Source organism: Myiozetetes cayanensis, unplaced genomic scaffold (genome assembly GCF_022539395.1).
Source record: "Myiozetetes cayanensis isolate MyiCay16 unplaced genomic scaffold, myiCay2020 scf9, whole genome shotgun sequence".
In the NCBI taxonomy this organism is placed as follows: Eukaryota; Metazoa; Chordata; class Aves; order Passeriformes; family Tyrannidae; genus Myiozetetes; species Myiozetetes cayanensis.
Genome location: NW_026088185.1, coordinates 5937391 through 5963838, shown reverse-complemented (window position 1 = coordinate 5963838; position 26448 = coordinate 5937391). Strand labels below are relative to the sequence as shown.

General features: G+C 41.1%; 1 protein-coding gene across 1 annotated transcript in view; it reads right to left on the bottom strand.

The window, feature by feature from the left end:
- The window catches only part of SPAG16 (sperm associated antigen 16), a 371328-nt gene that overhangs the window by 136400 nt on the left and 208480 nt on the right, over positions 1–26448 (bottom strand). Inside the window, exon 13 of the mRNA XM_050340454.1 lies at positions 11988–12114. Coding sequence (XP_050196411.1) covers positions 11988–12114 — 127 coding nt within the window. The remainder of the gene's footprint in view (positions 1–11987; positions 12115–26448) is intronic.

The window sequence follows — 26448 nt, the reverse complement described above, 5'->3', positions numbered from 1 at the left end:
GAGTTGGAGCCTCGAGGCTTTGCACGATTCAGAGAGGAACCCACCAAGGGCTCATTTTTAATAACGGGATTAAAAGGGAACTAAAAAAGGGCAACACCCTGGAAATACACAGCACATCTTGCAAACTACATTTTCCAGATTTGGAAAGGAAAGGTCTTAGAGGGACCCAAATGCACAAAAATAAAATCGCCCCTAAATCAAATTTATTCAAATATGTTACACATTTTTTCCCAGAATAAAACTGCTTCACTTTTTCCCCCTCAAAACATCTTGCATTACCTATTTCTTATGAACTTGACTTTTTTAAAACTCAAATTATACTCACAAACTATGACTGACACTTTTTCACAATTAAACTGGGTTAAATAAACTACTTAGGCCCCATGTTTCTTACATCTAAAGGTCTAATTTAAACTTATCCCATATCCCATCTGTGAGATGGTGGCACTGCAGGAGAAGCACAGAGATAATCTGGGGGCTGGTGGGAGGCAATGCCTGACAGGGCACATTCATGAGCTCTACCACATGGAGGTATCACTCCATTTCTTACTTAATAGAGTGCGATGGGCAGGACCAACGAGAACTGTGTGGTTGTGACAGAAAATAAAAGTGACAGAAGTCTGAAATCATCACAATTATAAAGATAAACTTCAAAATCTGTGGCAAGTAGGGTTGACACAAGAGCATCTGTGAAGACACTGCACATTTCCCAAGGCACAGGCTCTGTGAGAGTTGGACATGCTACTGGAATTTCCAGCCAGCACCAAGAGCCAGACTCAACTTTCAAGGGTTCCATCTCAATCAGTAAAACCAGTCGCATGCCCTTACTAGATGGAGCTGGAAAGGGGGACAGGTTTGGCAGCAGGTTGGGGGAGACTGCAGAGTGCAATGCACAGAAGGTCCCACCTGGCCTTACTCTAGTCCTGACCATTCCTCCCCTTCCATAACCTTTTGCTCAAGCATGTCTTTGTTGCTTTTGCACAAATCTCATATAAAACGAGAGATCTAAACAAGTAGGTCTGTAGCACAGTCATGTCAACACAGATCACCAAGTACCTCCTTTCAGATGGTTTGATTACAGTGGAAAATTGGACCATTGTTACCAGATCAGAGTCACCAACAGGGGGTGATCAAGGGAAGATCAAGTACAAAGGCTTTGTCACATTGCTGAATTCTGCTTCTCACTGATCAGCTTTGTCCCAGTGCTTCCAATCTGAGTGTGATGTCTTATTTTTGTAAGATTATTGCTTCTCTATAAAACGTTTTTTTTTTAGGGAAAAGAAACAATCAGCTGAGTAAGGGACTGGCACATAAAATACTATCATTTGCAAAATGCTGGCCTGAAACCCACTTGGATGCAGAGAAGCTGGGCTCGAGCCACAAAAGAGGGAAAACAGGAATGCAATAATCACATATTTATTTTTAGAGAAAACAAGAAGCTAAATAAACTGTAAAACCAGTCTTTACCGTAAATCCTTTCTGTCCTGAAAACCACGCTGGGCAAAGCAGGAACAGCCAGTTCTCAGGGGATCAACTGGTGGTACCTTTTTGGCAGTATGTCATTCCTCCTGTGTTGGTGCCAGGACACTCTGAGCCCTGAAACAATTAATTTTAGTAGTGCTGCAACAAACTATTGCCAGAAATCTGAACTTGAGGGACAATGATGCCACAGCTAAAGCTTATTTTTCTGCTCTGAGGCTGAAATCACCCTGCAATCAAGAGGGGCTCTGGGACTGCTCTCCTGAAAAGAAGCTCGTGGACTTCAACCAGCCAGGAAAGCAGGACACAAACATCCAAACATAACATTTGTGAGAGGATGAGTGCGCTCACAATTGGACTTGGCACAGGAGAGTGTGTGTGACTGGGATTTATGGTAGGGACAAGGAATTGCACGCTGACTGCTTTGATAAATGTGCCTCTCTGAGGTATGGCTAATTGTTCCAAGAAAATAAAGGAGATACCATTAAACACAGGAGGAGAAAACAGGCAGAGGAAATTGTGTAAGTGATCTCAGGGCACTCAGAGGAGAAGTTTGCCTTCAGGTGAAGATCCTCAGCAGATGTTACCGTGAACAAGCAAACTTGGCTGTTAACTGCAGTGACACAGCAATTCACACCTCTGGCTGCAATCCTCTTCCTGGTGCCTCTTAACACAAAGTGTCCTCAACTATTTAGCATGCTTATAAATGTGGAAGCTGAATTCAATTATAATCAGAAGGCTGCATTTTGGCCCTGAACTACAACACGTGAACACCACCTCACCAGGTTGTTGCCTTGAGGGTATCAGAGCATAAAACTGTTTTAAACCTGCATCTTCCTGGCAATTCCCTGGGCATTAAACATGCCCTACAAAGATCTGATCCTATGGGCAACATCTGAGGCATGAATTTCCACTGCAAACCCTTACTATCCATCAATGCTGCACGGGGAATCCTACTCAAGATCAATTCGGCAGCTGTCCCTTCAAAACTAGGACCCTCAGCTGCTTTGCAGATGACAAAATCGGCTACTTAAGCTCTCTTGAAGCAACAAGAAAATATTTTTACACAAGTATCTTGCAAGGTCTGAAATCCCAGTTTTTGGAAGACACAGCTGAAGTCACCCCAAAGGTCTGCCTGCCTCTCTGTGCAAGCCATTTCTCGTTTGCTCCTATGAAAAGCACATGAGCAGGAAGCCCAAAGGAGATACCCAACGAGGCTGTGGGGAAGCAGAATGGGAATTACAGATGCACAAGCAGTTAGGAGGGAGTAATCTACACAAAGACACATCATTCACCACCAATATTTTGATTCGGTGTCTATCAAACCTCTTTACTGAAAACATATCATCTCACAAGGTTCTTGTTAGTAGAAAAGAGATTGATTTGTAAGGGTTGGGGTTTGTTTGGTTTTTAGCAGATCTTTTTTCAGAACGTGTAGCCACAGTCACGACAGCATCACACTTCTAAGGCTTCAGTTTTTATGGCTACATCTGGGAAAGGGCCGAGGGATACGTGGTTTGATAGATAACAGCTCATGCTTGGCCTGGAGAGTCCAGTGTAGCCTTAACCAATCACAGCCTATCCTGTGCAGACAAGTGTGTCCAGAAGCCTTACTTCAACCTGACAGAACAGCAGCTCTGTACACAAAAACACATAAAAACAGCTTGTGGGGAATCCAGATGAAAGTAAAGATAAACTACCCCCTCCTTTTCTTCAGCATGACGTGGTAGAGCACTGCAGGTGAGCTGGTGGAGAGATGGACGGGCTGATCCACCAAGAGGACCTTTCATAAAGAGTTCATGTCTGTAATCTGCTCTTCCTCAACTAACATGTGAGGAAAGCATTTCAGATGCAACACCTTTAACTTAACAGACTAACAGATTATTGTATTTCTCATACAACCTGAACTGCACAGTACTTTTCCCCCCCCCAAATTCCTCCTCAAAAATAGGATTTCGTTTCGAAAAAATATGTTCAAGGAGAATCCAACTGCAGCTATGTGACTATTTTTCCTAGTAGAATCCAAACTTTCTATCCGTTCTTAAGTCCTCCAGTATCACCTCTTGCTTCTGCTCTGTCAAAATCTACAGTGTTAGATGGTATGTTGAAATTTTTCTGGCAAACACCTTCATGCTCTCCTCCTTTCAACCTTTCACACCTATAGACATACATGGACCAACTTGACTGGCCTCTAAAAATTTACCCTTACTTCTCATAGCTAGTAAAAAAAAATTTAAAAAAAGAAATGGTCAGTGTAGTACAAAGCATTTGTTTATGATGTTCAACAATAACATAATAGTTTCACTGAAATTTTGTGCTCCTTGTCTGAAGTTTTGGGTTCCTGCCTTGGTTTCTTAGCTGTCCAGAGCAGAAGCATGGTACAGCTACTGCCTTCTACTGCACTGCACACACTGCAGGCCTGGGCTGCGAAGAGACAGGTTAATCTAATATCAACTAAGTAAATTTAGCCATTATTTTAAATTAATTTAGATATTGTGTGGTCAGTGGTCATCTGGTAGAAACATTATTACACGCATACACACACCAAATTGCTTTTTTACTAATGACTCATTTGTTTTATTCTTGCCTGTTTCAAAAAAGCGATTAAGTTCAAAATGACCTTCTGAAGATTGTACTTGTGGACCAATCTTTTCATTTTTAATTACTTACTTTGGTTTAATTGTTACATTAGGAACTATTAAGAAAGCAGCCAGCTTCATAATCAATAATTTAATTAGAGTTTTAGGACCAAGAAGTCAATGCAAATGTTATTCTGCAGCCAGGCCTTTCCCAAAGCCTTTGAAAGAACTTTACTCCCGTTTTGTTCAAAGTGACATTGGCCACATAAAAATTAAACCCATACTTGCTGCAATACATCATGCCCACACATTATAGACGTACACAGCAGCTGGTAAGAAGTTCAGCCTCAGGTCAATCTATTCTGTGCCCAGACAGGAATACAGCCTGCCTCCCTCACTTCACTTCTAAACACTCAGTGACACAGCCCAACGCCGGCACACCGCGCACTGCGGCACCACGAGCGGAGCTCAGCGTTTACTGGAATCCACAGCCAGGCTCCTCCCCTGGCTACAACTTCATATTTTAAATTTGGCTATTTATAGCTCTCTAATTACTACTAATATTCTAAGATAACCAGCAGCAAGTGAAAACCAATCCACTCTAATTTTCCAATGGATGGAATGTGCTTCAATCAGTGGTGAATGAACACCCTCCGTCCCTGCACTGCTGCCTCTCTGCCTGCCCTTGCAAGTTTGCAACCCATCAGTGTCAGTGATACATCACAGGGAGCTGTCAGTGGAGTGGGAATTGCACAGCCTGTTGCCTGGAATACGGATGTCCCTCATTTGTAACTACAGGCATGTGATCCACATGATTCCGGTGCCTCAGCTGGGAGCAGCCCTCCAGGCTCTCCTCACCCATCCTCAGAGCAGGGCAGCACCAGGGGAATGCGAGGGAAACAGCACAGGGATGGAAGGGAGCCTTAAAGCAGAACAGAAGCTTTGGTGAAAGCTTTGCAGCGACCTGCTGGGAGAGATGGAAGCCATCGGGAGCGCTGGGGGTTTTGGGCAGCAAACAGAGATTCAAAGCCAGGTACGCCTACAGCTTGCTAGGGAAGGATCCCAGGGCTGCTCCAACCCCAGGAAAGGCAAAGATACAAGGAAGGAGCCCAGAGTTGTTCACAAATAGGTTAAAACCAGCACTGCAAGAGACCTGGCCTGAAGCGTGCAAACTTCTGACTCTAAGGAGCAAAATTAGGCAAAGCCCCAGGGCAACCACAGCAGGAAGAGAAGCACCAGGCTCCAGAGGACCTGTTGCTCTCTGCTCTAGTAGCAGCTTAAATAACTGTGAACATTGTGATGAAAAGATGTCACTTCAACTAACTAACTACATCACTGCCAAGATAAATCCATTTATGCATTTCACATGAATTAAGAGTCAAGCAGAATATTAAGCTTGAACACACTCAACTGTCTTGTCTTCTCAAAGACTCCTCCTTGAAATTAAGGATGCAGCTTTTCCACATCGTGGAGACAAGGCAGAGGAAGACAACTCGTTAGCAGGGGCTGAATTCCCACTGGCAACAGGACTATGACACTCAGTGGGTAGGCCTAGGCCGTCAATGAACCTTTTAAGAGCCACTAATTCACCTGAAACTTTAGAATTATAGAATCATGGAATCATTTAGGTTGGACAAGACCTTTAAGATCATCAAGTCCAACTGTTAAGCTTTGCAGAACAACTTGTCTGATCTAAAAAGTACAGTCTAATTTAAACCCAGTTGAACAGGGAAAAAACCCTAGACCTGTGAGATCAACTGATTACACAGTTTGTTAAACTATGGATTTAATGGTGTGATTTGGGAGTCAAGTCAGGAAGACAAGACAAAGGAGGAACAAGTCAGCAATGGTAGGCCAAAGGAATGACATGTCTCCAGTCTGAGGGTTATTCTGGGGACAGCAGCCACACACAGTTTGAAGGGCAGTGATTTTCCTGCCTCTCAGGAATTAAAACACACCACAGCAAAACAAGAATATCATAGAATATTTTCTCACTTGCATCTGGGTCAGTTGAGCCAAGTTGCAGTTACATGTTCATTATTTGAAATATTTTATTTCAGTCTGCCCTTTTCACAGAAGTTGGTTTGGAAGACAAACAAAATGTAGCATTTTTAAAAACTATAGTGACCAAATCAAGCCTTTTTTTCCAATTACTGTTGAAGATTAGAAAGAAATCAAGACATTTTTCCTGATCCCTACTTCTGGTTTTGACAAAATTGGCACTAAGTCTCTAGGAAAGCATCCCAAACAGATTTAACATAACCCCCTTCAAGTTTTACTTTTGTCTTTCATGATATTACTTCTGGGAGAAAACATAATCTTTATTCATAACTATTTGTTCTTGATTTCATATTTTACTGTGACTCAAATTCCTTTTCATGCTAAGACAGGGAGTTCTAAAATATGAGCCCATTATTTACAAAAACGTAGAACAGAATCGGGAACACAGAATTTGTTACACTTCATGCCAGGAATTGAACTTATCCTTGCATGTCCTTTATTTACAGCAAAATAATTCCATTACACTACTAAGAGATTTGGAGTTTGCATGGAAGAGCTCTTTGTCTCCAATACTGACAACTTCAATCTTCTGACCTACTTTTGAAGAGGATTGATTTGGACCATAAACTGCCTGTCAAAGATTTTTTAAATGACCCATCCTGTCTATCCACTCGGCTCTTGAATTCATTCCTCACAAGTTCAAAAGGGTTCAAATAAAACTGACAAATCCAATACCCTGAGGATATTCTGACTGATAATTTTGTGTCTAAGGTGTTTACTTGGGGATAAATCAACTGGACTAGGCCAAAGAATTTAAGTTCAACCAGATTGCTTTTCAAAATAACTCCCTTTGGCTGATCAGTGCTTGTCTCATACACCTGATCCTTAAATACTCTGACATTTTTCCTGGATTTGCCTCATGAATGCCCACTCTAAGGAAGACAGGCATAAAACCCCCCACCACGGATAGGCAGCATCCCTGCAAAGATCTGGGTGTTCCCATATGCTTTAATCTACTGACAAAAAAGTTATGCCAAAATACATATTGAAAAACACGCAGTCTAAAAGATAACTTATATTTCACTGGAAGAAACAAAATTAGAACAGGATATTTCAGGGAATTGCTAATTTAAAAATTACTAAATAGTGACAAAATTAACACTAAAAAACAAGTGGTCTAAAAGATAACTTCATTAGGATAAGATTTTATAAAGGGTTATCTATGGAAATTACTGGTTTGGAACAATTCCACTGACTTGAATCAAAAGTTAACTAATTTTCAGGCTCTACCCAGTTGCAACATGAAGCACAGCAAGGTGGGAGAAGATGGGCTGTATTGTGAAGGAAAAAATTGCAAGACGGCAGCTTTTGGATCAGCATTGTTGCAATTATTCTACATCCATATGGAGCACAGGGGCAGCCAAGTCCTCATCATTAAAATGCTGCACCACAGCTGGCAACCTCAGCTGGCAGCTCCAAAACTGCCCTGCACACGTATAATCCCTCTCTGGTAGGACACAGTGTGACAGCCCTTTGAAACAGGCACTGTCCTCACATGATCTCTGTGCCTTCAGCCGGAGCCCTCTGACAAAGCGCAGGAACACAAACTGCAGCGCCCGAATCCCTGGGGATTTCCTGTGCTGTGCCTTTGGACCACTGAGAGACGGTTCCAGGAGCTACAAGACCGTGGGGTAGATCATGAAAAGCAAAACAAGAAAAGAGCCAGGCAGTATCTCCCCTGTAACACTCCATGAACACGCGGGGGTTGCTGAGGGAAGGGTGGTGCCTGGCAGCAGAGCTGTGCTCCCACTGCCTCTTCTCCTGCCAGGTGGGGCATTCTTTTGGGCCCCCTGCTGTTGCCCAGAGACCTAATTGCATGGAAACTCTATCAACCCTCAGCTAATATTCAAGAGCCACTGGCAAAAAAAAATTGATAAGCACATTGTGACTACAGAAGCCTCATATTATTAGGAAATAATGCTTTAAAAAGGGCTGTATGTAAGAACCTTTTTAATCCAATGCCACATTTAAAGACAAAACTCTGCCCTAAAGAAGCACCCAGCTGCCTCTCTCTCTCTTCACTACTTCTTCCTAATGTCTTTCTCTGAGTGCAATGTAGCTCTAAGGGTCCATCCAGCCCTGCTGTATGAAGTGTGGCTGCACCACACTCATGAACCATTGCCAGGGGCTTACACAGCCCTGCAGGAGCCTGAAAGGAGGCTCTGCATGGATTCCCACTTTCCTTCCTTGCTTTGGGGCAGAAGGAAACTTTACAGCAGTCTTTGAGGAGCCTGATGGCCACAGCCAGGTTCTGTCTCACTGACAATGAGTTATTACTGGGAGCTATTTGCTGCTGTTCAGGCAGGATTTTGGACAATTTCATTCTTTTTTTTTCCCTTTTTCCTCTGAAATTGGTGCCTGCATTATTCATCAGGAACCACACTACCTTGGAGCTTCTAGCTTTTGATTTGGCTGTTCAGACCACAAATTACTGTCAAGGACAAAATCTGCTGCTCAGAGCCAGAACTCGTCCTCTGGTCACTGTTCTGCTGCACTGCCTTACCCCTATTCAAGTGGTCTTTGACCCAAATAGCAAAAAGCTGACATCCTTGATGCCTTCCTGCCTGGATGCCAGGGGTATGAGTTTGATAGTGGGGTAGGAATGGGATCCTTTCATTTGTGTTACACAGCAATCTTCTGCAAGAGGACTGCAGAAAAATAGGGCTCATCTTCAATCACTGGGCTACGCTGCATAAGGTCAGAAACATCTCCTCGAAAATTAAAACAATAAACTTGAATATCAGTGACCAGTTGAGACCAAAATGGACAAGAATTATCAAATAATACATCAAATGCTTAGTATTTCACAAAATCAAATAGAAAAAGAGTATTGCATGGCTTTTTACAGAGCTGTGCATGTGCTGAACTTGGTTCACAAGAACAGTGTCACTGCTGTGAATGGGACTGTCTGGTTAAGCACATGCACAAGTCTTCCCAAATCCTTGTCAGACACGTTCCTTGGGGCGTTAGTACGGAATGCTGCCTTTTAAATGACAGTCTCTCCACATTTCAGAAATGAAATATCCAGCTACAGAACCTGACATTTCAAAAATCAGAAAGCAGATGAGATAGTTAATACATCAATAAGTTTCAAGCATATAGAGTGAAAAATGCGAGTACTTTTTTCCCCCCTCTATTTAATTATTTAAGTGTATAAATATTTGGTATTTTATCTGCCTCAGAAATATGCAGCTTGGTTCAAATGCTATGCAGACAAATGTGAGTAGCCTCAAGAAGTTCCTCCCCAACCTGTGGGAGATGCAGATGAGTGGCAGGCCGCTTATCACGAGGAGAATTAACTCGGGCAGGTGCCCCTGTACTGGGGGGGTCACCCCCTCCCCTGCACCTCTCACATTTATCACTGGACACACTTTGCAATTCATGAGTTGAGATGCTTATTCTGATGTGTCAGCGAGAAAATCCTCTGGTGGAAAGCCAGAATGCGCTTGTCTTTCTATGAAACTGGCAGAAAGAGGAATAAATTCCGCAGCTTATCTTGGCACAAGAGCCCTCGGCTTTACTGGCAAGAGATTCCTGCCAGTGAACTGCAGCCCTGGTCTCACACATCTCATCTGCTGCACGGCTGGCACAGCAGCAGGATGGTTCCCATCCAAACCCAACACCAAACCCGTAATTCTCTCACAATGTGTGGAAAGAGCCATAATCATCCAAGTGTACTATTCATCTTCCTGTGTGTTCATTTCCCTATAGGCAACATATATCTCAGGTTTAAAATTACAGCCAATGTGCTGCAGATATTTTTAACCAGCAGATCTCGCTATATGTTAGCCAGAAAAAAAAAAAAAAAAAAGAGGAAAAAGTAACTCCCTGCGTTTCCAAAGTCTGCAGGCTGCATTATAGCTTCAGCTTAGTAATTACAAAGATTTATGTTCCATTCTGCCCCAAATCCAGAGCTCACTGTCCATTCAACTTACGCTGCTTTGACTTACAGTTCTCTGTATCCATTATCTTTAATAATAAAGAGCTGACTAAACTTAATGATTGAAGAGCAAGATGTGATTAGTAATAGGAATCTAATTTATGAGAAAACAAACCAGAATATGGTTTTCATGTTTCATTAAAATTATCTTAAATGTACTCCTTAATGCTAATTGATCTCACAGAGGTGAGAAAATATTCTGTTCTGAATTAATGGGAGAAAATAATTCATCTTCTTTCTGGAGGGAACATTTAATATCATTCAGTATTTAGAGGGAGATGGCATCTTTACAGTGATTTCACCAGTTCAAGTGGTGTTTCAGTGTGGGCACATATCTCAAATCTGTAAGATTTCCCACTGAACAGGGGAAAAAACTCAACAGAATAAACATACAATAAAATACCATTATATAATGTTTTCTTTTCACAAAAGGTCCTTCCTCTCTTTGCAAAGTTACCCAAAGCTGAAAAACAATGCTGATGAGCAAATACAGAGCAGGGTTTTTCCCTGAGTTTATCAAAGGAAAACTCTTTGATGACTCTGTTAATTTGCTGTGAGCAGGAGATTACTGAGACATTTGCAAGATAAAGTTCATTGCAGAATTTATTGAAAACAAAACAACGCAGAAATCTATTTTTCCACTAAGTATTTTGCTTTTGTTTGTATTTCAATATTTTTTTCCCCTCTTTTTGAATTATTCATATTTGGATATCAAATATTCTCACAAACCAATGTGTGTAAGAATAATGAGTCTTGAATAGCTTCATTTTTAACTCATTGTGCTTTATGCCCAGGATTATTATTATTATTAGCTGACTTCCTATTCAGTCTGTTTCTGTGATCCATAAATAGAAATTGCCTAATGAGCATTTCAAGTGTTCATCTGTCATTTTCATGGCAGTTTTTCTTATCCTATGTTTGTATAGATCTGATGACAACACCAATTAATACACAGCAATAGGTCTTTGCCCACTTCCTCTCAGATCCCTTCCATGAATACAACCTTCTCTACTCTGAGCTGGAATCTTGTATCTTTACACTGTTCGAGAAATGTAAACTGATCGTAATACCAACTGAAGGAACAACTTGAGAACTTCAGAAGTTGCTCCATGAGAAATACCACAACTGCAGCAATAATTATTACATTTTCTGTTGAAACAGAAAAAACTTCCTCTTGTCTTGTTCTCACATTCTACCTGAACAGGATTTGCATACTTGGTTTGCAAAGCAGCAGGGGCAAATACACTCTGCAATGCACTCAATCCACAAATACCTATGGCAAAGAATGAAGGTAGAGAAGAACAAAGGAAGAGACGCAGAGTTTCTGTCACTACCTACAGGGTTTATTATGGAGACAATATTATGTATTCCATGAGGAATCAGCAGGGAGTTCTGGGGGCAGGGAGGCAGATCCCTTCTAGAGGAAGTATAAATATATTACACTTCTATACAGTTTCTTGTATTTCTCTCTTCCTGTGTTTCTCCCACGGCACTTTCCCCCCATTTCCTTTGTATGTGACTTTAAGTACATGCCAGGACTTTTGTAAGCAAGCTGACAAAAGAAGCCCAACAAAACTGACCCTGAGCTCTCTGTTTATTGGGTGACAAAGCACAGTGTGCAGCACTGCAGTCCTGCAGACCTAGACCATCAGCTGCTGAAACCACCACCACCTAACCCAGCTACCTGCGTGTTGGGTGACCTCGGCCCACGTCCGTTTGTTGCACTGGGATGACTCCATCATTTCAGATGCCAAGGAAGGCATTATGGTGATTTTTTTGGTCAGAAGGTAATAGCTCTGTCCATGAACATTTTATTGCCACATCACCTCTTACTTTCTATTTTGATTTTAACCTGGCTTTCATTTTTCTTACACCATACACATCACCACTTTGCCTGAATTCAGGAGACCAAGGAAAAGCCTGCTTACCGTTCTGGAGTCCCAGAGAGATAAAGTCTTGTCAGCAGAGCTCGTGAGAACAGTGCTGGAGAAGGGAAGGAACTCAATGCTGTTGACGGAATCTTTATGGCCACGCAAGGTGTATCTGCATCTCTCACTGCAAAAGAAAATAACAGAAATACAGCACTTGCCATTCGGAGTAATAAAAACACTAGATAAGTTTAGGTAAATCCCGGGAACAACTGAACATTGACAGCCATTCATCACCCAAGCAATACACCAGAAGCAACAAGAAAACCCAGTCAGTTGGTGTTTGCTTCCCAGTAATGAAGGCTGTAGTGAAAGGCAAAAAGAAATGAAGAAGCAGCTTTTAAAAGATTCAATCCTAAGGAGCCGCAATGAAAGCACCATTTGATGTTTCCTGGGTGCATCCTCAAAAACCTCACTGATGCAGAGTTTAAAGGGAATGTGGATGAAAAGGTAGGATAGGGACAGTACCATTTCTTCTTCAAAGATATCATGATCCTTCTTGCTTAAAAAGGGTCTGAGAAACCCACTGGACTGTGCCAACATGCTTCTTGAAGAAAGCCAGAGAGTGCTGGCAATCCTATTTTTCTCTCAAGGTCTTCAGAAAGGTTTCTAGAAACTCAGTGATACCTGGGAGGGTAAAGTCTTGTCACTGTGGACACCCAGGAGCCCAGTAGCATCCCAATAGCCATTATAAGCTCTCTGTTCGTAAAGCAGATGTGAGGAAACAGAGCTGTACCCCAAGAATCAGGTACTTACCACGAACTGACAACAGCTCAGATGCAACTGCTCTGTGAAATGGTTCTGAAAGTTCTTTCTCGGCTGAAGACACCCAACTACTGCACCTTCTCCCACTCCATCAGCTATGAAGCAATACCCTAGAGGTTTTTGTTTGTTTTCTTACCTTTTTGTTTTGTTTTCTTTTAATTACTTAATTTCTCAAACAACACTACTGATCCTTCTCAATTGAGAGTATGAAACTGATACAGATGGAACACAAGATGGGAAGCTATGATGTTTTGGGTGAAAGCTTTTTGGGTTTGGTTTTGTTTTCTGTGTGCACACCAGAGTAGAACGTTCCTTAAACTGGAGTCCAAGAGAAGAGAAGGAAGAGCCCAAGGATGCCTTTACCAGGACAACACAGAAGGCAACAAACAAATCTGGGATTATTTAAACTGAACAGAACGGCAAAGGCTTAACTCCTACAGAAGCAGGTCAAGAGGGGAGACAGTTGATATGAACTGTCTTAATCAGTCACTATGGCTGCACACAAGAGTTTCCCACACTGATTCAGGTCTCACTCCATGATTTCTTTAGATACATGTAAAAATAAATGTGCAGTGTCTGTATTATATCCTGTGCACATACTGTGGAAAAAACTAATCAATGTAAAGTCAGTAGCAGTTCTAGCCTCTTTGTTCAGCTGAGACAAAAATAGTAGGAAAAAATTAAAGCCAACAACTCATCGTAAATTATTGCAGCTTTCAGTGAGAGCTCAGAATTTTATTCCCTGCTCATGTGATTCTGACAGTAGAAACACACCTCCCCTGAGCTGGTTGCTGAATATATCATTGAGGCTTGCAAATTAGATTACTGGGTGGCTCTTAACAGAGAAATTTCTTACCAAATTTATTAAGGAAGCTGTCAGAAGGGAGGAATTAAAGATGTGATTTTTTTTTTCTGCCTGTATGTCACCAGAAGACTCTCGGAGCTCTTGCAGGTTTTGTATCAACAGCACAGATGAGTTTCTAGAGATCAGCTGCAGGCCAGGAGAGCTGCAAGGTTTGGATGGACACCACCCTGATCACTGGTGTAACACAGACACTTCTCAGAGCTGCCTTAGTGCTTTCCCATTTCCCAGACTGGAACCATATGCTGTGCTGAGCTGAACACCAAGCCTGTCCCCACAGAAGGGAGGCCAGGAGGGAGATAAGAACCTTCTGAGCAGAAATATTATCCAGGATATAGATTTCAAAGAAGTATTAGATTCCACTGGTATCACTGCACAGAATCTATGTTTTTCTATTATAGATAATACATTATACTATCCAGTGTTATCTGCTATATAGCCTACATGTGTTATTTTATCACAGGGACTCATTTTAAACCAGTCATAAAGTATTGTGGCTGTTAGTGCTCAGTGCACAAGATATCTGATATTCATGATCACTTGATATATGACAATAAAGTAACTTCAATAAAGTAATTTTTTTGTTTCACAGACTCGTGGCAATGTTTTACACCAGAGAATATGCCTTTTTCATCTCAGCTCTTACACTTTTATTTGTGTATAGGTATGCCATTTTTCAAAGGTGCCCAATGATTTCCTGCTTGCCTGTTACACTGTAAAGACTCTGAGCTGCTGAACAGTTTCTGACAAGGAAAATTCTGCTGCGTATTTTTTGGGCACTTATTAGTTTTGAAAACAGCTTTACATACCCCAGTGTGACAGCTGTTCCACTAGAACCAAAGGGGGTATTTTCCTGCGATAAAAGCATGCAGTTATGTCCTCTTCAAAGACCGGGGGAGAGCAGCATCTTCAGCCTGCTTGACAGGGCGTGGGGCGAAAGAGCACAGGAAAAGGAAGGAGGGTAAAGGGAAGCAGAATATTTTGTTTGTGAGGCTCTGGTGTGAGAGATGGACCATCCCAGGCAGCCAGGCTGCAAGAACAGCCTTGTGAGAGATTAATTAGATGCCAAAGCAGGAAGGCCCATTCAGAATCCCATAGCAAGGTGAAAATGGACTAAAGTGATGGACCATGACAGCAGCAAAAGAGAAGGAAATGATTTGCACTTTTCCATCAGGAACATAAATGCCCAGACCTGATGCAGCTGCCTGCCTCTCTCCTTGCACTTCCATATCACTGCGTACTGATGAGCGAGCTCTGGCTCTCGAGATTTAATTTACCACTCTGCTAACTGACTGACTGAATATTTCTAAGAACTTTCCTCCAACTGCTACATAAAATAAACTCATCTTTCCTTCCAGCTGAGATATAATTTCAGCAAGACTAGTTTGTATACCAGCTATCTTCTGGTCAGATAGGCCAACAGTTTATTTACATGCTCTTTTTCCATAAAAAGAAGTTGATAGGAAGGGCAGAGTATCACCCTGTTTTTCATGGGAGCTCATGTTTCTATCCAATGGTTCAAGTTTATCTACACTAAAATAAATCTGCAGCAACATTCCCTAAGTTTTTTTTTCCTGTGTGAACACACAGCCTCCTGGATATAAACCTCACCATCTCTGAACATGCCAGTTCAGAAGACAGAGAGAATCATCCATGAATAGCAGCTTTAGGCATTTGCAGCACTCTTGTTGCCTATATCCACTGACAGAGAAAGAGCTCCTGAATAAATGGTGCCACAGTAGAAATACTGTTCAGTAGTTCAGTATTTTGCAGATTTTATTCTGAACCTCACCTCCAGCATTCATCCTGTGTTATTACTACTTTTTCAACATAAAATATGAGCTAACACCACATTTTCTTGGTTCACGATTAATTATCTTCAATGTTCTCTTTTTTCTCTACAAAGTAAATTCCCTTCCCTTAAATCCAGGTAAGGCAATTACGTCCATCAATAAATCAGCCTTCACTCTCTACCTCACCAGGTCTTGCTTTGTCTTCTCAGACGTGGCTGGATGCTTCTAAAGAAGCACACCTATTCCATGAGCGCTGGCATTTCAGTTTAATCACACCATTACTGGTATCACCAGCTCAGCAGCGATGGGAAAATTTTAACTTTGCTCAGTTTTTAGAGACTTGTGTTTTGAAAATCACATTCCAGAATGGTTCATTCAAATTCCAAAGGGCTTTCAGTAAAATTGCATTGAAAACAGCAGATAGGAAACATTTCCACTCACAGAAGACTCCGCTGGATATTACCAGGCTGCCATCTCTCCTCTAATGCACAACAGTAGCCAAAAAATGCACCAGTTAAATATTCCATCAACTGCACAGTAATTGAAAAGAAAATACAGATAGTGGGTAGATTCCTCTTCCCCTGCATCCTTTCCTGGCTGCACAGAGGAGTTAAAACTCAGGAAGGACATCAAGCTGGTACACCCTGATGGGAACACTCCCCAACTGCCTGGCACATATTCATTCCTCCAGGCTACCCAGGGCCCAACCTGCACAGGTCAGCACTCACTTCCTGAGCCCATGTTGCCCATTCTTTTGCTATTTAGAAGTGTTTTAAAAAAACACCCAACATCCAACATACATGTGCTGGCACTCCTATGAAATCAGGACAACCTCTGCCTCCTTTCCTCATTTTTTTCCTTTTTGATTTCTTAAAGCATGTGGTTTCTACGTTCAGCTTTGTTGGAAAAATTGGGGGAGTGGAGGGTGATGCCATTTTAGTGATTAGTTAGGTAGTCATAATTACTTCTTTTATTGCTGTGCCATATTAAATCTCAGTTCAAGCATAGTAATTAAAAGCACCTATACAGCCAATCGAAATTAATGAGATTTTAAGCATGTTCTTTGGAGTCAGTGCCTCTACCAACCATCTTTTCACATGCCTTCCAGAGGAATTCATTAAATGCACAGGTACTCCCAAACTGTACTATCTTCCCCAAACAACTGCTTTTCAAACCAGCCCTCTGAACAAAGACTGAACTAAACTCTCATGTCTGTTGAATAACACTCTTCTGTGTGAGCTGCAATCACCAGCAGGGAAATTGCCACAGTAAATTACACCAGAGGGTCACCTGTGATGAAGGTGGACACAACATTTCTGAGGAAGTTTTGTAAGGACACACCACAACCTGTCTCCAACCCTGTGATATAACTGTAACAGTTAAAAGGAGAGTATTTTTAACAAAAACAAATCCTATCACTTTCCCATTATATGGCTTTATCTCTGAATTGTGTTTAAATTAGGCATAGAACTTTCCCAGCCAAGATCAATGGCCAAGCATAGCAAATGGGTTGGCTTAAGACATTAAAATGCCAGTTTGGTTTATGCTGTTATAAATGCATCCTATCATGTCTTTACATTTTATGACCTCTATTTTATTTCTAGGTAGCTTCACATATGACACATCCAATTATTCATGTCAAGAATGTAAAACTACCAGTATTTCAGTAAAAAGTGCCCACCATCATTTATGACAGCGATTTTTTTTTTCTTGACCCATTATTTCAGTAAATGTAACACATTTTCTAAGACACTGACATGTGAGGACACTTCCTCTATAAAGTACATTTGTCTCTGAAAAGATACATGACAGCATGATTCTGTCAATACGAAACACTTTGTTCAACTATTACTTATCTTCAATAAAATGGAGCTCCCTTCAAATTGTGAACATTCATTTGTGTCCTCTTTCAAACCAGTGTTTGACACTGGGGAAATGCACTGCTAAAGGAGATGTTACTACTATTTTTGTGGCATTGTAAACATTTCTTTTCCAGAATTTAGAACTGTTTAGAAAGAAAATACAAAATTAATCCTTCTTTGTGTTACTTATCTTCATACTCAGCACTGGTGGAGCATTTTAATCTCTGCAGTCTGGCTGCTCTACAAAACAAGGAGCAGCCCCCAGTTTAAGAGAAGCTGTAAGTCAGAGTCTCTCTAGCAAGGGTCAGTTTGCAGTTACTCCTGAGTTTTTCATTCGGGTGAAACTGCTTTATACTGCTGGTTTCAGGCACTTTGAATTGTTACACGTTTTTAATTCACAGTGAGCAGAAGCAGGATTAAGTATTAAACTCTCCTGCCGTCACTCCCATCAGAGGCTGCTTTGAGCTGGGCTGCGTAGGGCTGGCTGAATCCCACAGGCGTGGTGTGCACGTCCCACTCCCACTGAAAGCAACACGAGGTTTGCCACTGATGTCAGTAGGAGCAGGATTACATCCAGGTTTATCACCACAGGAACCTGACAGCTCACACTTTTGGTCTGGTGCACAGTAAATTGAGCATGTAAAAGGAAACTGAGCTCTGAAGTGGCACAGACTTAACTGGTAAGTTCAAGGGTGCAGTTCTTCCCCTTCCTCTGTCCTTTTCTTCTTCCCTCTGCCAAAAGCAAAGCAAAGGCTTCCCAACCAGGAAGGCTTAGCCAAGGAAGAAAGAACCCAAAACACGATAGAAATGTTTTACTAATATTTCCTAGAGATACAAATACACATTGCTCATCTGACTCAGCAAGTCTGTAAATCTGTGATAAAATCCCGTTACATCCTTTTCTTAGACCTCATTTAAAAAGAACAGAACTTAGCCGTCCTACTGTTAGAACACAGAGGTTCTGAAGTGCACCAAATTGTGTCTTTTCATTGAAAGGATGTAAGTGAATGTCAACAATTACATTTTTGTCTTTTAAAAAAAAAAAAGTAAGTTTTGAAAGGCTGCAGCAGTTTATTTTTCAGAGTGCAGATTTCTCCTCTGAGATCTAGCAACCTTCTTCTTCCCTTACTTTTCAGGGGCTGAACTGAGCACGGCAGCTTTCCTTTAACACCAATTAATTAGATTCAACTCCATCACCAGCCCCGCTGAAACCAGGAATAAAGACTACAGAGATTTGGTAGTGATCAGATTCCACCCTGCTGCAAGAGGGGACTGCAGCCCAAATCCTCTCCTGGCTCAGCTGGTATAATGAGCACGTTGCATTGCAGGCCAGGCTTTGTGCTCACACAGGATGCCTCTACTCCTTCAGGTGACCCCCCAGTCTGATCCAAATTTGTCTAACATACTGCAAGCTTCCACTTCCAGCAAAACTCTAAGAGAAAACAAAGGCAGCACCTGAGCTCGACTGGCCCCTAACCGTGGATCTCGTCTGATGAGGTCTGAGCACACTGAGCCCTCGCCCAGCGAGGCCAGTCTGACACATTTTGGGGTTCAATCTTGCAGGCACCACAGAAGTGTTCAAATCTGCCCACAGCAGAGAAATGGGCCAAAAGCAAGTCCATCAGTGTGCCCACAGGCTTGTGGAAACCTCTCCTCCCACTCCAAACCCTCCTGTTCCCTGGCATCCCCTCCACAGTGGTGGCACAGCCTCTCTACCACGGCTGCATCTGTGTGCTGCTAACAAGCTACTCTTTCAACAGCAACACCCAAACAGAACAGGAAAGCTATTTTCTTGTGTTGGAAATTTATTTCATCTCCAGGGACCTTGCCTCCTTACATATTTTGCTGTTCTAAAAATTACTTTGTCCTATTTCTATAACTTGAAACAGCCTCTTTGGCAAATAATACACAGAAAGGGAAAATTGAATGTACCTGAGAACAAAAAAATACAAAAAAAGCACATGCAGAACAGAAAAAGAGGGCAATGCATTACATTAAATGAAGTCTGATAGCTTGAACTTCAGATTCAGTGAGGTCTAATACTGAGGGACATTTGGACAAAATTCCCCTAATAAATTTATAATTAACCAGCAGAAAGCAATGCTCCAGTCAGACTTCTATTCTGTGGTGAAATTAGATAACAGCCAAATAATCACAGTCCTTGAAAGAGCATTCTGTGAATGCAGGAGAAAGAGGTTGCAAAACTTCATGCCTTACCATTGGGATTAAAATGCTTATTTGCCTCAATTCCTTGTAATTTATGTAACAGAATATGTATTCCTGGAAAAGTAGCCAATTATAACAAGGTGTTTATTTTTCTGGCAGAGCTCTGCTGGGCGTGTTTAAGCAGCAGCTGTGCATTCACTGAGGGTGGGGAAACTTCAGGGAGACACTGAGCACAGCACTGAGGAGAGAAACCTCTTGGACAAAAAGGCACCAAGGCAAGGATTTCAGGCCACACTGGCTGCTGGGGTGGGGAGCACAGACGTGCTGACTGCCTGACACCAGCCTGGAAAATGCTCAGAACCTGCATTTTCTACCAACACTTACTGAACTTGCATAAAAGTGCACCCAGATAGTCATGGGTTGGGTTTTACTGAACAAAAGACTCTCCCCGGGGCCACGTTTGGTTAGAACTCCCCGGCACAAGGAGACAAAACAGAAATACAATCAATTCCCCTTTGTTTTTTGAATGATTCGAAGACCACTCAAACCCAGGATCAATTTTGAAAACCACTGAGAATAATAAATGTGATTGACAATAGCTTTATGTTTTTTATGAGTGAAACGCGCAAATTACTGAATTAATAATATCATACTTAGTCTTTCATTACAAGGTGTGAAAAGCGTTTGCCGATAATCTCTCTTTTTTTATTGGCTTGAAACATGAATAATGAATCTACTCATTATTACATTGAAAATTCAGCCTATTAACATCTTACGTTTCTTTGAACAAAGTGTTGTGTAAGAAGTATTATTATTTATTATTTTCTGCTTCCAGATAAAGGGGTTTTGCTGTGAAGCCTAATTTTTTTAAAAGGAAAGATAAAACAATACGACATAAAATCTCTACTTAAGAATGGCTTACGGTCTTTTTGCTCTAAGTTCCCCTTTTAGTATTATGATTTTAGATCAATATAAATACACCAATCTAATCACAGAGCGCACCCAAAATAAATGTCATTGGCTGAGAAGAACAGTATCCATGATTACAAGATCAGACAATTTCTACAACAATATAGTGGCACTGAAGAATACCTGAAAGATGGGGCTGGAATGAAGCACATCTATAAATGGAAGGATTTTTTCTTAAATGGTTGGCTGAACCAGGACCAGAAGATACATCACTTTGCCAAACTTAGCCTAAAAATAGCAACAGAAATGAGTACTTCCACAGGTGTCTCAGAGACACCAAGTGATGGTCCTGAACTGAAACAACCACGTTTTCGTGTGTGGCTGTTCTGGAGTTTTCCAGTACAGCACATACATTTTCACACCACACTGCAATATGTTCCTCGTTCCCTTCTACTGTGTAGGCTCGGCTGAACCCTGTACCTTGTCAAGGTATCTTTAGAATCTCACTAGTCAACACCTAATTGTTGGCAGCACAGGGCATTTTTCAGCTCATGGCAACAGCTGCTGCAAAAGCTCACTTTCCATTGAAATTGGGCTCTAAATCAATTTTGGTAATTTATTTCAGCTACTTTAGTTTGAACAGAAGCCTGTTCAAATTTTTCAGAAGTGAGAAGCATTTTTATATGCTTCAAATTTGGATTATTTTTTGTTTGAAAAAGGTAGTATTTTCCCAAGGTTAGAATTAGGTCAACAAAAATGACTTCGAAAGTCATGGAACCCAGAAGAAGATTCAGGCATTTATATCCAAAATGTAGATCTTGAGAGCCCTTTCTGAGGATTGTCTTGGTCAAACACAGACCAAGTCAAGGACAAGGCTTTGCTCGTAAGTCTATGTAAAAGAACTGTGCCTAGGCATGATCCAAAGTCCTTTTATTCTGACTTACTGAGTAATTCTCTCTCACCCAGAAATGATAAATTTGTTAACAGTGCTCTAAGGAACTCAATTTAGTGGGCATTCCCAGAACATCTCTAATATACCCTCATGGGATTTGGACCCCACAAAAGCTGCATTGGTACCCACTCCAAGCATGATGCAGGAGCACAACCCCTATAGTCCTCGACCATATTTCAAAATCTAGGTTTAGGTCTTCCCTCTGCCTCAGAGAAGTCAACACCCACGTGTTAAACCATCTGTTCATGGCTATGACTTTCTAACTTTTTCATCAAGTCTGTCCACAGGCACAAAATAAATTCCATCAGCTGAAGAAAAGGCTTTGCGCAGACCAATGGTCCTGGCCCTCAGAGAGACAAGATCCGAAGCAGTCCCCCTCCAGGTCAGCTCCTGTATTTCACAGTTACTGGCTAAAATGCCATCTCAGTCCTCTGGACAGGAACTAGAACACAATCTGCTCTTCATCTGAGATGCCTGTTTCCCCCTCTCAACACACAGAAATCTATCCCAGAATTACTAACAGCAGCTGAGGCACAGGGTGCACTGAGGATCAGAGAGGTGATGCTGACATTATTTTTGACTGTAACCCTTGCTCAGCAGTTCCTGCAAATCAAGTTTCCATAAGGGATTTTTCTGTGGGACAGCGAAGACAGGAGCACCAGAAATCATTTATTGAAAACCATAGCCTTATTTTATTAAACAATTATCTGCTACCCCCTCAAGGCGTATGGGTACGAGATAATCAGATCAGTGCAATCTCAGTAATAATAAAATAGATCCAAAGCATTTAAGCTGACATTAAACACTGCAGAGCGAGGAGGAGCGTGTTTTCTGCTCAGCAGTTCTGCAGCCAAATAAGCAAAGTCTCGCTCCCTGGTGACAGTGGGTTATCCTCAATTATCATATCAGCTGACATCAGCACTGAACTCATGCCTTGTTTTCACAGGCAATATGGAGCTGCCATGATCTTATTATTTTGTCTTTTTTATTTATTTAATTATTATTTTTTATTATTTTCTTTTTTTATTGGAAAAACTTTACCTGTAAAACTACTGCCTTTTCAGCTGACCCTGAACAGCTCAATCCAGATGTCTCAATTCCTCCAAGGACATCCTGCTGTTGATTTTGAAAGCTAACAGTACACACATATTTTAATGGATCACTGTTAAGTGACTTAATTTTGTCTGTGTGTGTATTAATGCCTGTGTTAGAACTAGTTGTACTCAAACAGGTTATTGTACAGTTTTAGGCTTCTGCTGTTCAGATAAAATGTTGGCATTTAAAAAAATACTGCCATCTAAACTCAACATTCAGATCCCTTTTACAGTGCATTCCAACCATCCTGAAGAATTTCTTTGTAATTTCTTTCATTCTCTTCCTTTTCCTCATGACCACATAATAAAGAATACGGCATGATATGCACAACTACTGACTGGTGAGACATAACATGGAAAATGAGACATGCGACAGTGAAAAATAAACTTTGAAATATCTTTACACCAGAAGGCCAGATAAACTTACCGTCCTATATCTCAATGCACATTTTCTGTTGAATCTTGGTATCTTACTGTGAGGCTGATCTGATCTATTTCTTCTGAAAACTCACCGGCAATGTCATAAATAATTGCTTTTTATAGGATTTTAAGTCTGTAACAGTATATAACAGCACATTACAAAACGCTGCTCCTGTAACACTAAAGCCTAAAATACCTTGCCAAAGCCCAAGTTCATCCCATGGAGATTTATCACACCATATTCTTGAGAAACCTGCCTGTTTAGGACAGGATTTCCAAACTTCCCTGACCATGCAGAGTCTGAGATTCATATGATTTTTGGGTGCCTAAATAATGGGATTTTCCAAAGTGGCAATGTGCCCACTCCAACACATTTGCAGTCAACCCTTCAGGCACTTCTAAACATCCAACTCTCTGTGTGTGTTAAATGCAGAGAGTCCTCAAACATCTGCTGAGACGAGAACTTTGTCACTTTACCTGGACTTTACCAGGATCAGGATGCAGCTGAAGAGGCGAAGAACAAGACGTGGCTCTCCCAGCCTTCTGCCTCCCAGGAGTGACATTAAACTGCATGAGGCATGACCTGGGTCTGCACTGTTTGTAACACAAACCCCTTGCCTTCCTTCAAAAAAAAAAAAAGCAACTATTGGAAAACTATTGAAAAGAGGGGAAAACTGAACAAGAACTGCATAGGAGACTGGCAGAATAAATGCAGAGAACTCAACTACATCCACACAGTTTTTATAAAACTGACTTAAGTCAGCTATTAGCCCTCAAAAAAACCCTCCCAATACAAAACAAACCCAACAAACCCCCTTTACCTCCCAAAACTCCAAAGGAGAACTCCATCATTAGTTTACCTCAGAATCCGTTTGCTGGTTTAGCTTTAAAGTGGTAACATTCTATACAGGATAGTGAAAGGAGTACCAGCTCTTCATAATCTAATTTCACCACCTTCTTAATTTATTTTTAGTAAGTTTTTTTAAAATTATTTTTAATATATTTCTTTTCTATCTTTAATCCCAACCCATCTGTGGGAATGCTCCTGTGAGCAGCATGGGGAGCTCACACTGTCCAAAGCACATGTAAAGGGAGTTCTGCCAGCTCTGCTCCCTGAGCATCCAGGGATGCACTGGGGCCCAAAACCATCTACACACCATGAATGATCCTACTAGAAGCTGTCTTAGTGTTTTCTGATATAGAAAAGAAAATGCCTTTATCGAAGAAGTCAGATGAAGAAAAACCTATGGTCTCAGATTCAAAAACGAAATGGCAAGTGATGGTGGGAGACCTCTCCTTATTTAGTACTGCACTGCAAACCAGGAACTTGAGTCCTTGTTGTTTTTGAAATAAAAATCTTTTTTGTTTGACTGAACAGTCAGTTGCAATAGTGCAGAGAACCACGAGAGCTTGGGCCGGGACTGTGTATTTTAAATTAGAATTATGCAATTACACAGAATATTAATGGATGGGTTTAATCTCCAGCATGCAGATTCACTGCATAAAACGCAGTGTTACCCTTGTCGTATCTTAGTTTATTTTCTTCCATTTTTTAAATTTACTGAAACTTCTTTAGGCCTATTAAATGAGCAAATCCTTTCTGAAAACACTACAACAAGGCTGAAACGCAATAAATATAAGCACTTTAATATTTAAGTGAGGAAAATGAATTTCAGTGTGTTTTCAAATTGGTTTTCTTCAGTGCAGAGTTTCTTTATTTGTCCAAATAAAATGGATTTGAGTGGGTGGCAGCTTTAAGGAGTTATGCAGCACTATTCAATGGCTTTGTGAACTTGGGAAGGTATTATGAATAATGGATTTGCTGTGCTCTTAAACACGGAGCCACAACAAAAACAGTATCATTCGAGGTTTTCTGACAAGCAGCTGCTGGAGTGTGGAATAAAAAGCCTGGCCTACTGACTGAAGCTACAGGTGCCTGTTTGCTGAGATCAGTGTAGCAAACCCTGGGACTGGAAATGTGTTTTCAGGAGGAAAACCACTCAAACAAAGAATCCAAAGAGCTAAATTCCCAAGGATACCTCCCACCACTTTGATCTGCTATTTTCTTACAAGCCCATTTTTACATTCTACACCACTCCCACTTCCCCCAAACAGAGCCGGGAAAGGGCTGGATTTCCCTTTGCCAACTGCTGCAGGGAAAGATTAACTCGAAACACATGCAAAAAATGTTAGAGTCGTGGTTTAGTTTCCTCCTTTTATAGATCTAAATATGTATCTCAAGGGGACAGAGTGTTTTATTTAGTAATTATTTTAAAAAGACTTTAATTTCATCAGCAAATTACTCAATCTTAAGCATTAATGGAAACAATATCCAACCATTTGCAATATAAATAGACTTGAACAAAACGAATTGGAGAAGTGTGGACCTCGATCCTGTGGAAATGAACCTGCCCTCAGTCTGACAGAACTCATTTGCTTCCCAAACCTGCAAATGCAAAAGCTTCACCTTCCACACGCAGGCACCTGAACTCGTTCCACAGCCTACTGAAGAGAACCTCAGTAATCAGGATCTCAAATTCTGGTCCCAAAAGCCCAACTGGTGTATTTGATAACCAACATGTCAATACTGGACAGGATTTTAATACCAGCATTGCAATTCTAAAAGTTGTGCCATCGTCTTCTCTTATTGATAAATACACATCAAGCAAGTCTACTGAAATCTTCACCTGCACGTAGCAAAGCTTAGTTTACACTATTGCTGAAGGTGCTGGATATGTAACCAAAGTATTGCCTAGCCATGACTGATAACCTGATATGGATCACTTAAAAGGCTGACAGAATTAGGTTTTCATCAATCTGCAGTGCCAGCTGCTACTTCCCACCTAGTACTGTACATTGTGTCCTTGTCAAACCCTTATCTTCATCTTAACCTGCCAAACACACTTAGCTCAGATCTATATTACTGTGAAACAAACTCTGATACTAAAAAAAAAAAAAAAAAAAGCTTCAAAAAGGGCTTTTGAAATGGCAGAACATAACTGCAGTAGATCACATACAGCATTTTTACTCTTTTCTTTGAATTTCAGGAGGGATACCAGTATAGCTTCAGCTATACTCACAGTGTGCAGCCAACTCACATGCCCTTTTATGCAACAGAAACACCCCAGGACCGTCTGCTCTCTATTAAATAATTCACAAATTTTGTTGACATTTTACTGCAGTCTCAATATTAAGATTCCATTACCTAGAATGTTTGTTTTGGTGACAGAAATAGGTTTGAAAGAGACACTGAAATATAAAGAAATTCATTGGTTTTGCATCAAGTGGATAATTCCAATACATATTTAATAGGTTTCCCACAGACACGCAGGCCTTTGCAGGCTCTGAGTTCAGTAAATAGATGCATAAAAATTGTCTTGCAGATGGTGAATTGACTCCTAGCTGGGAAAGATATTGGTCATCCTAGAACAAGGGTTTTGTGTGATGTGTCTCAATTCACACCAGAAAACCTATGCTGAATATTGAAGTGCAGAAGGGAAATTGCCAACATTTTTGTTTTCTTCATCTTGATCTTCACCTCCATTAAGGTAACCCTCACGTATTTTCATGAGAAGACTCAGCCTGGATGTGTAAATATTTCATAGACTTAACCACTTGTATCATGTGGATTTGGGCTT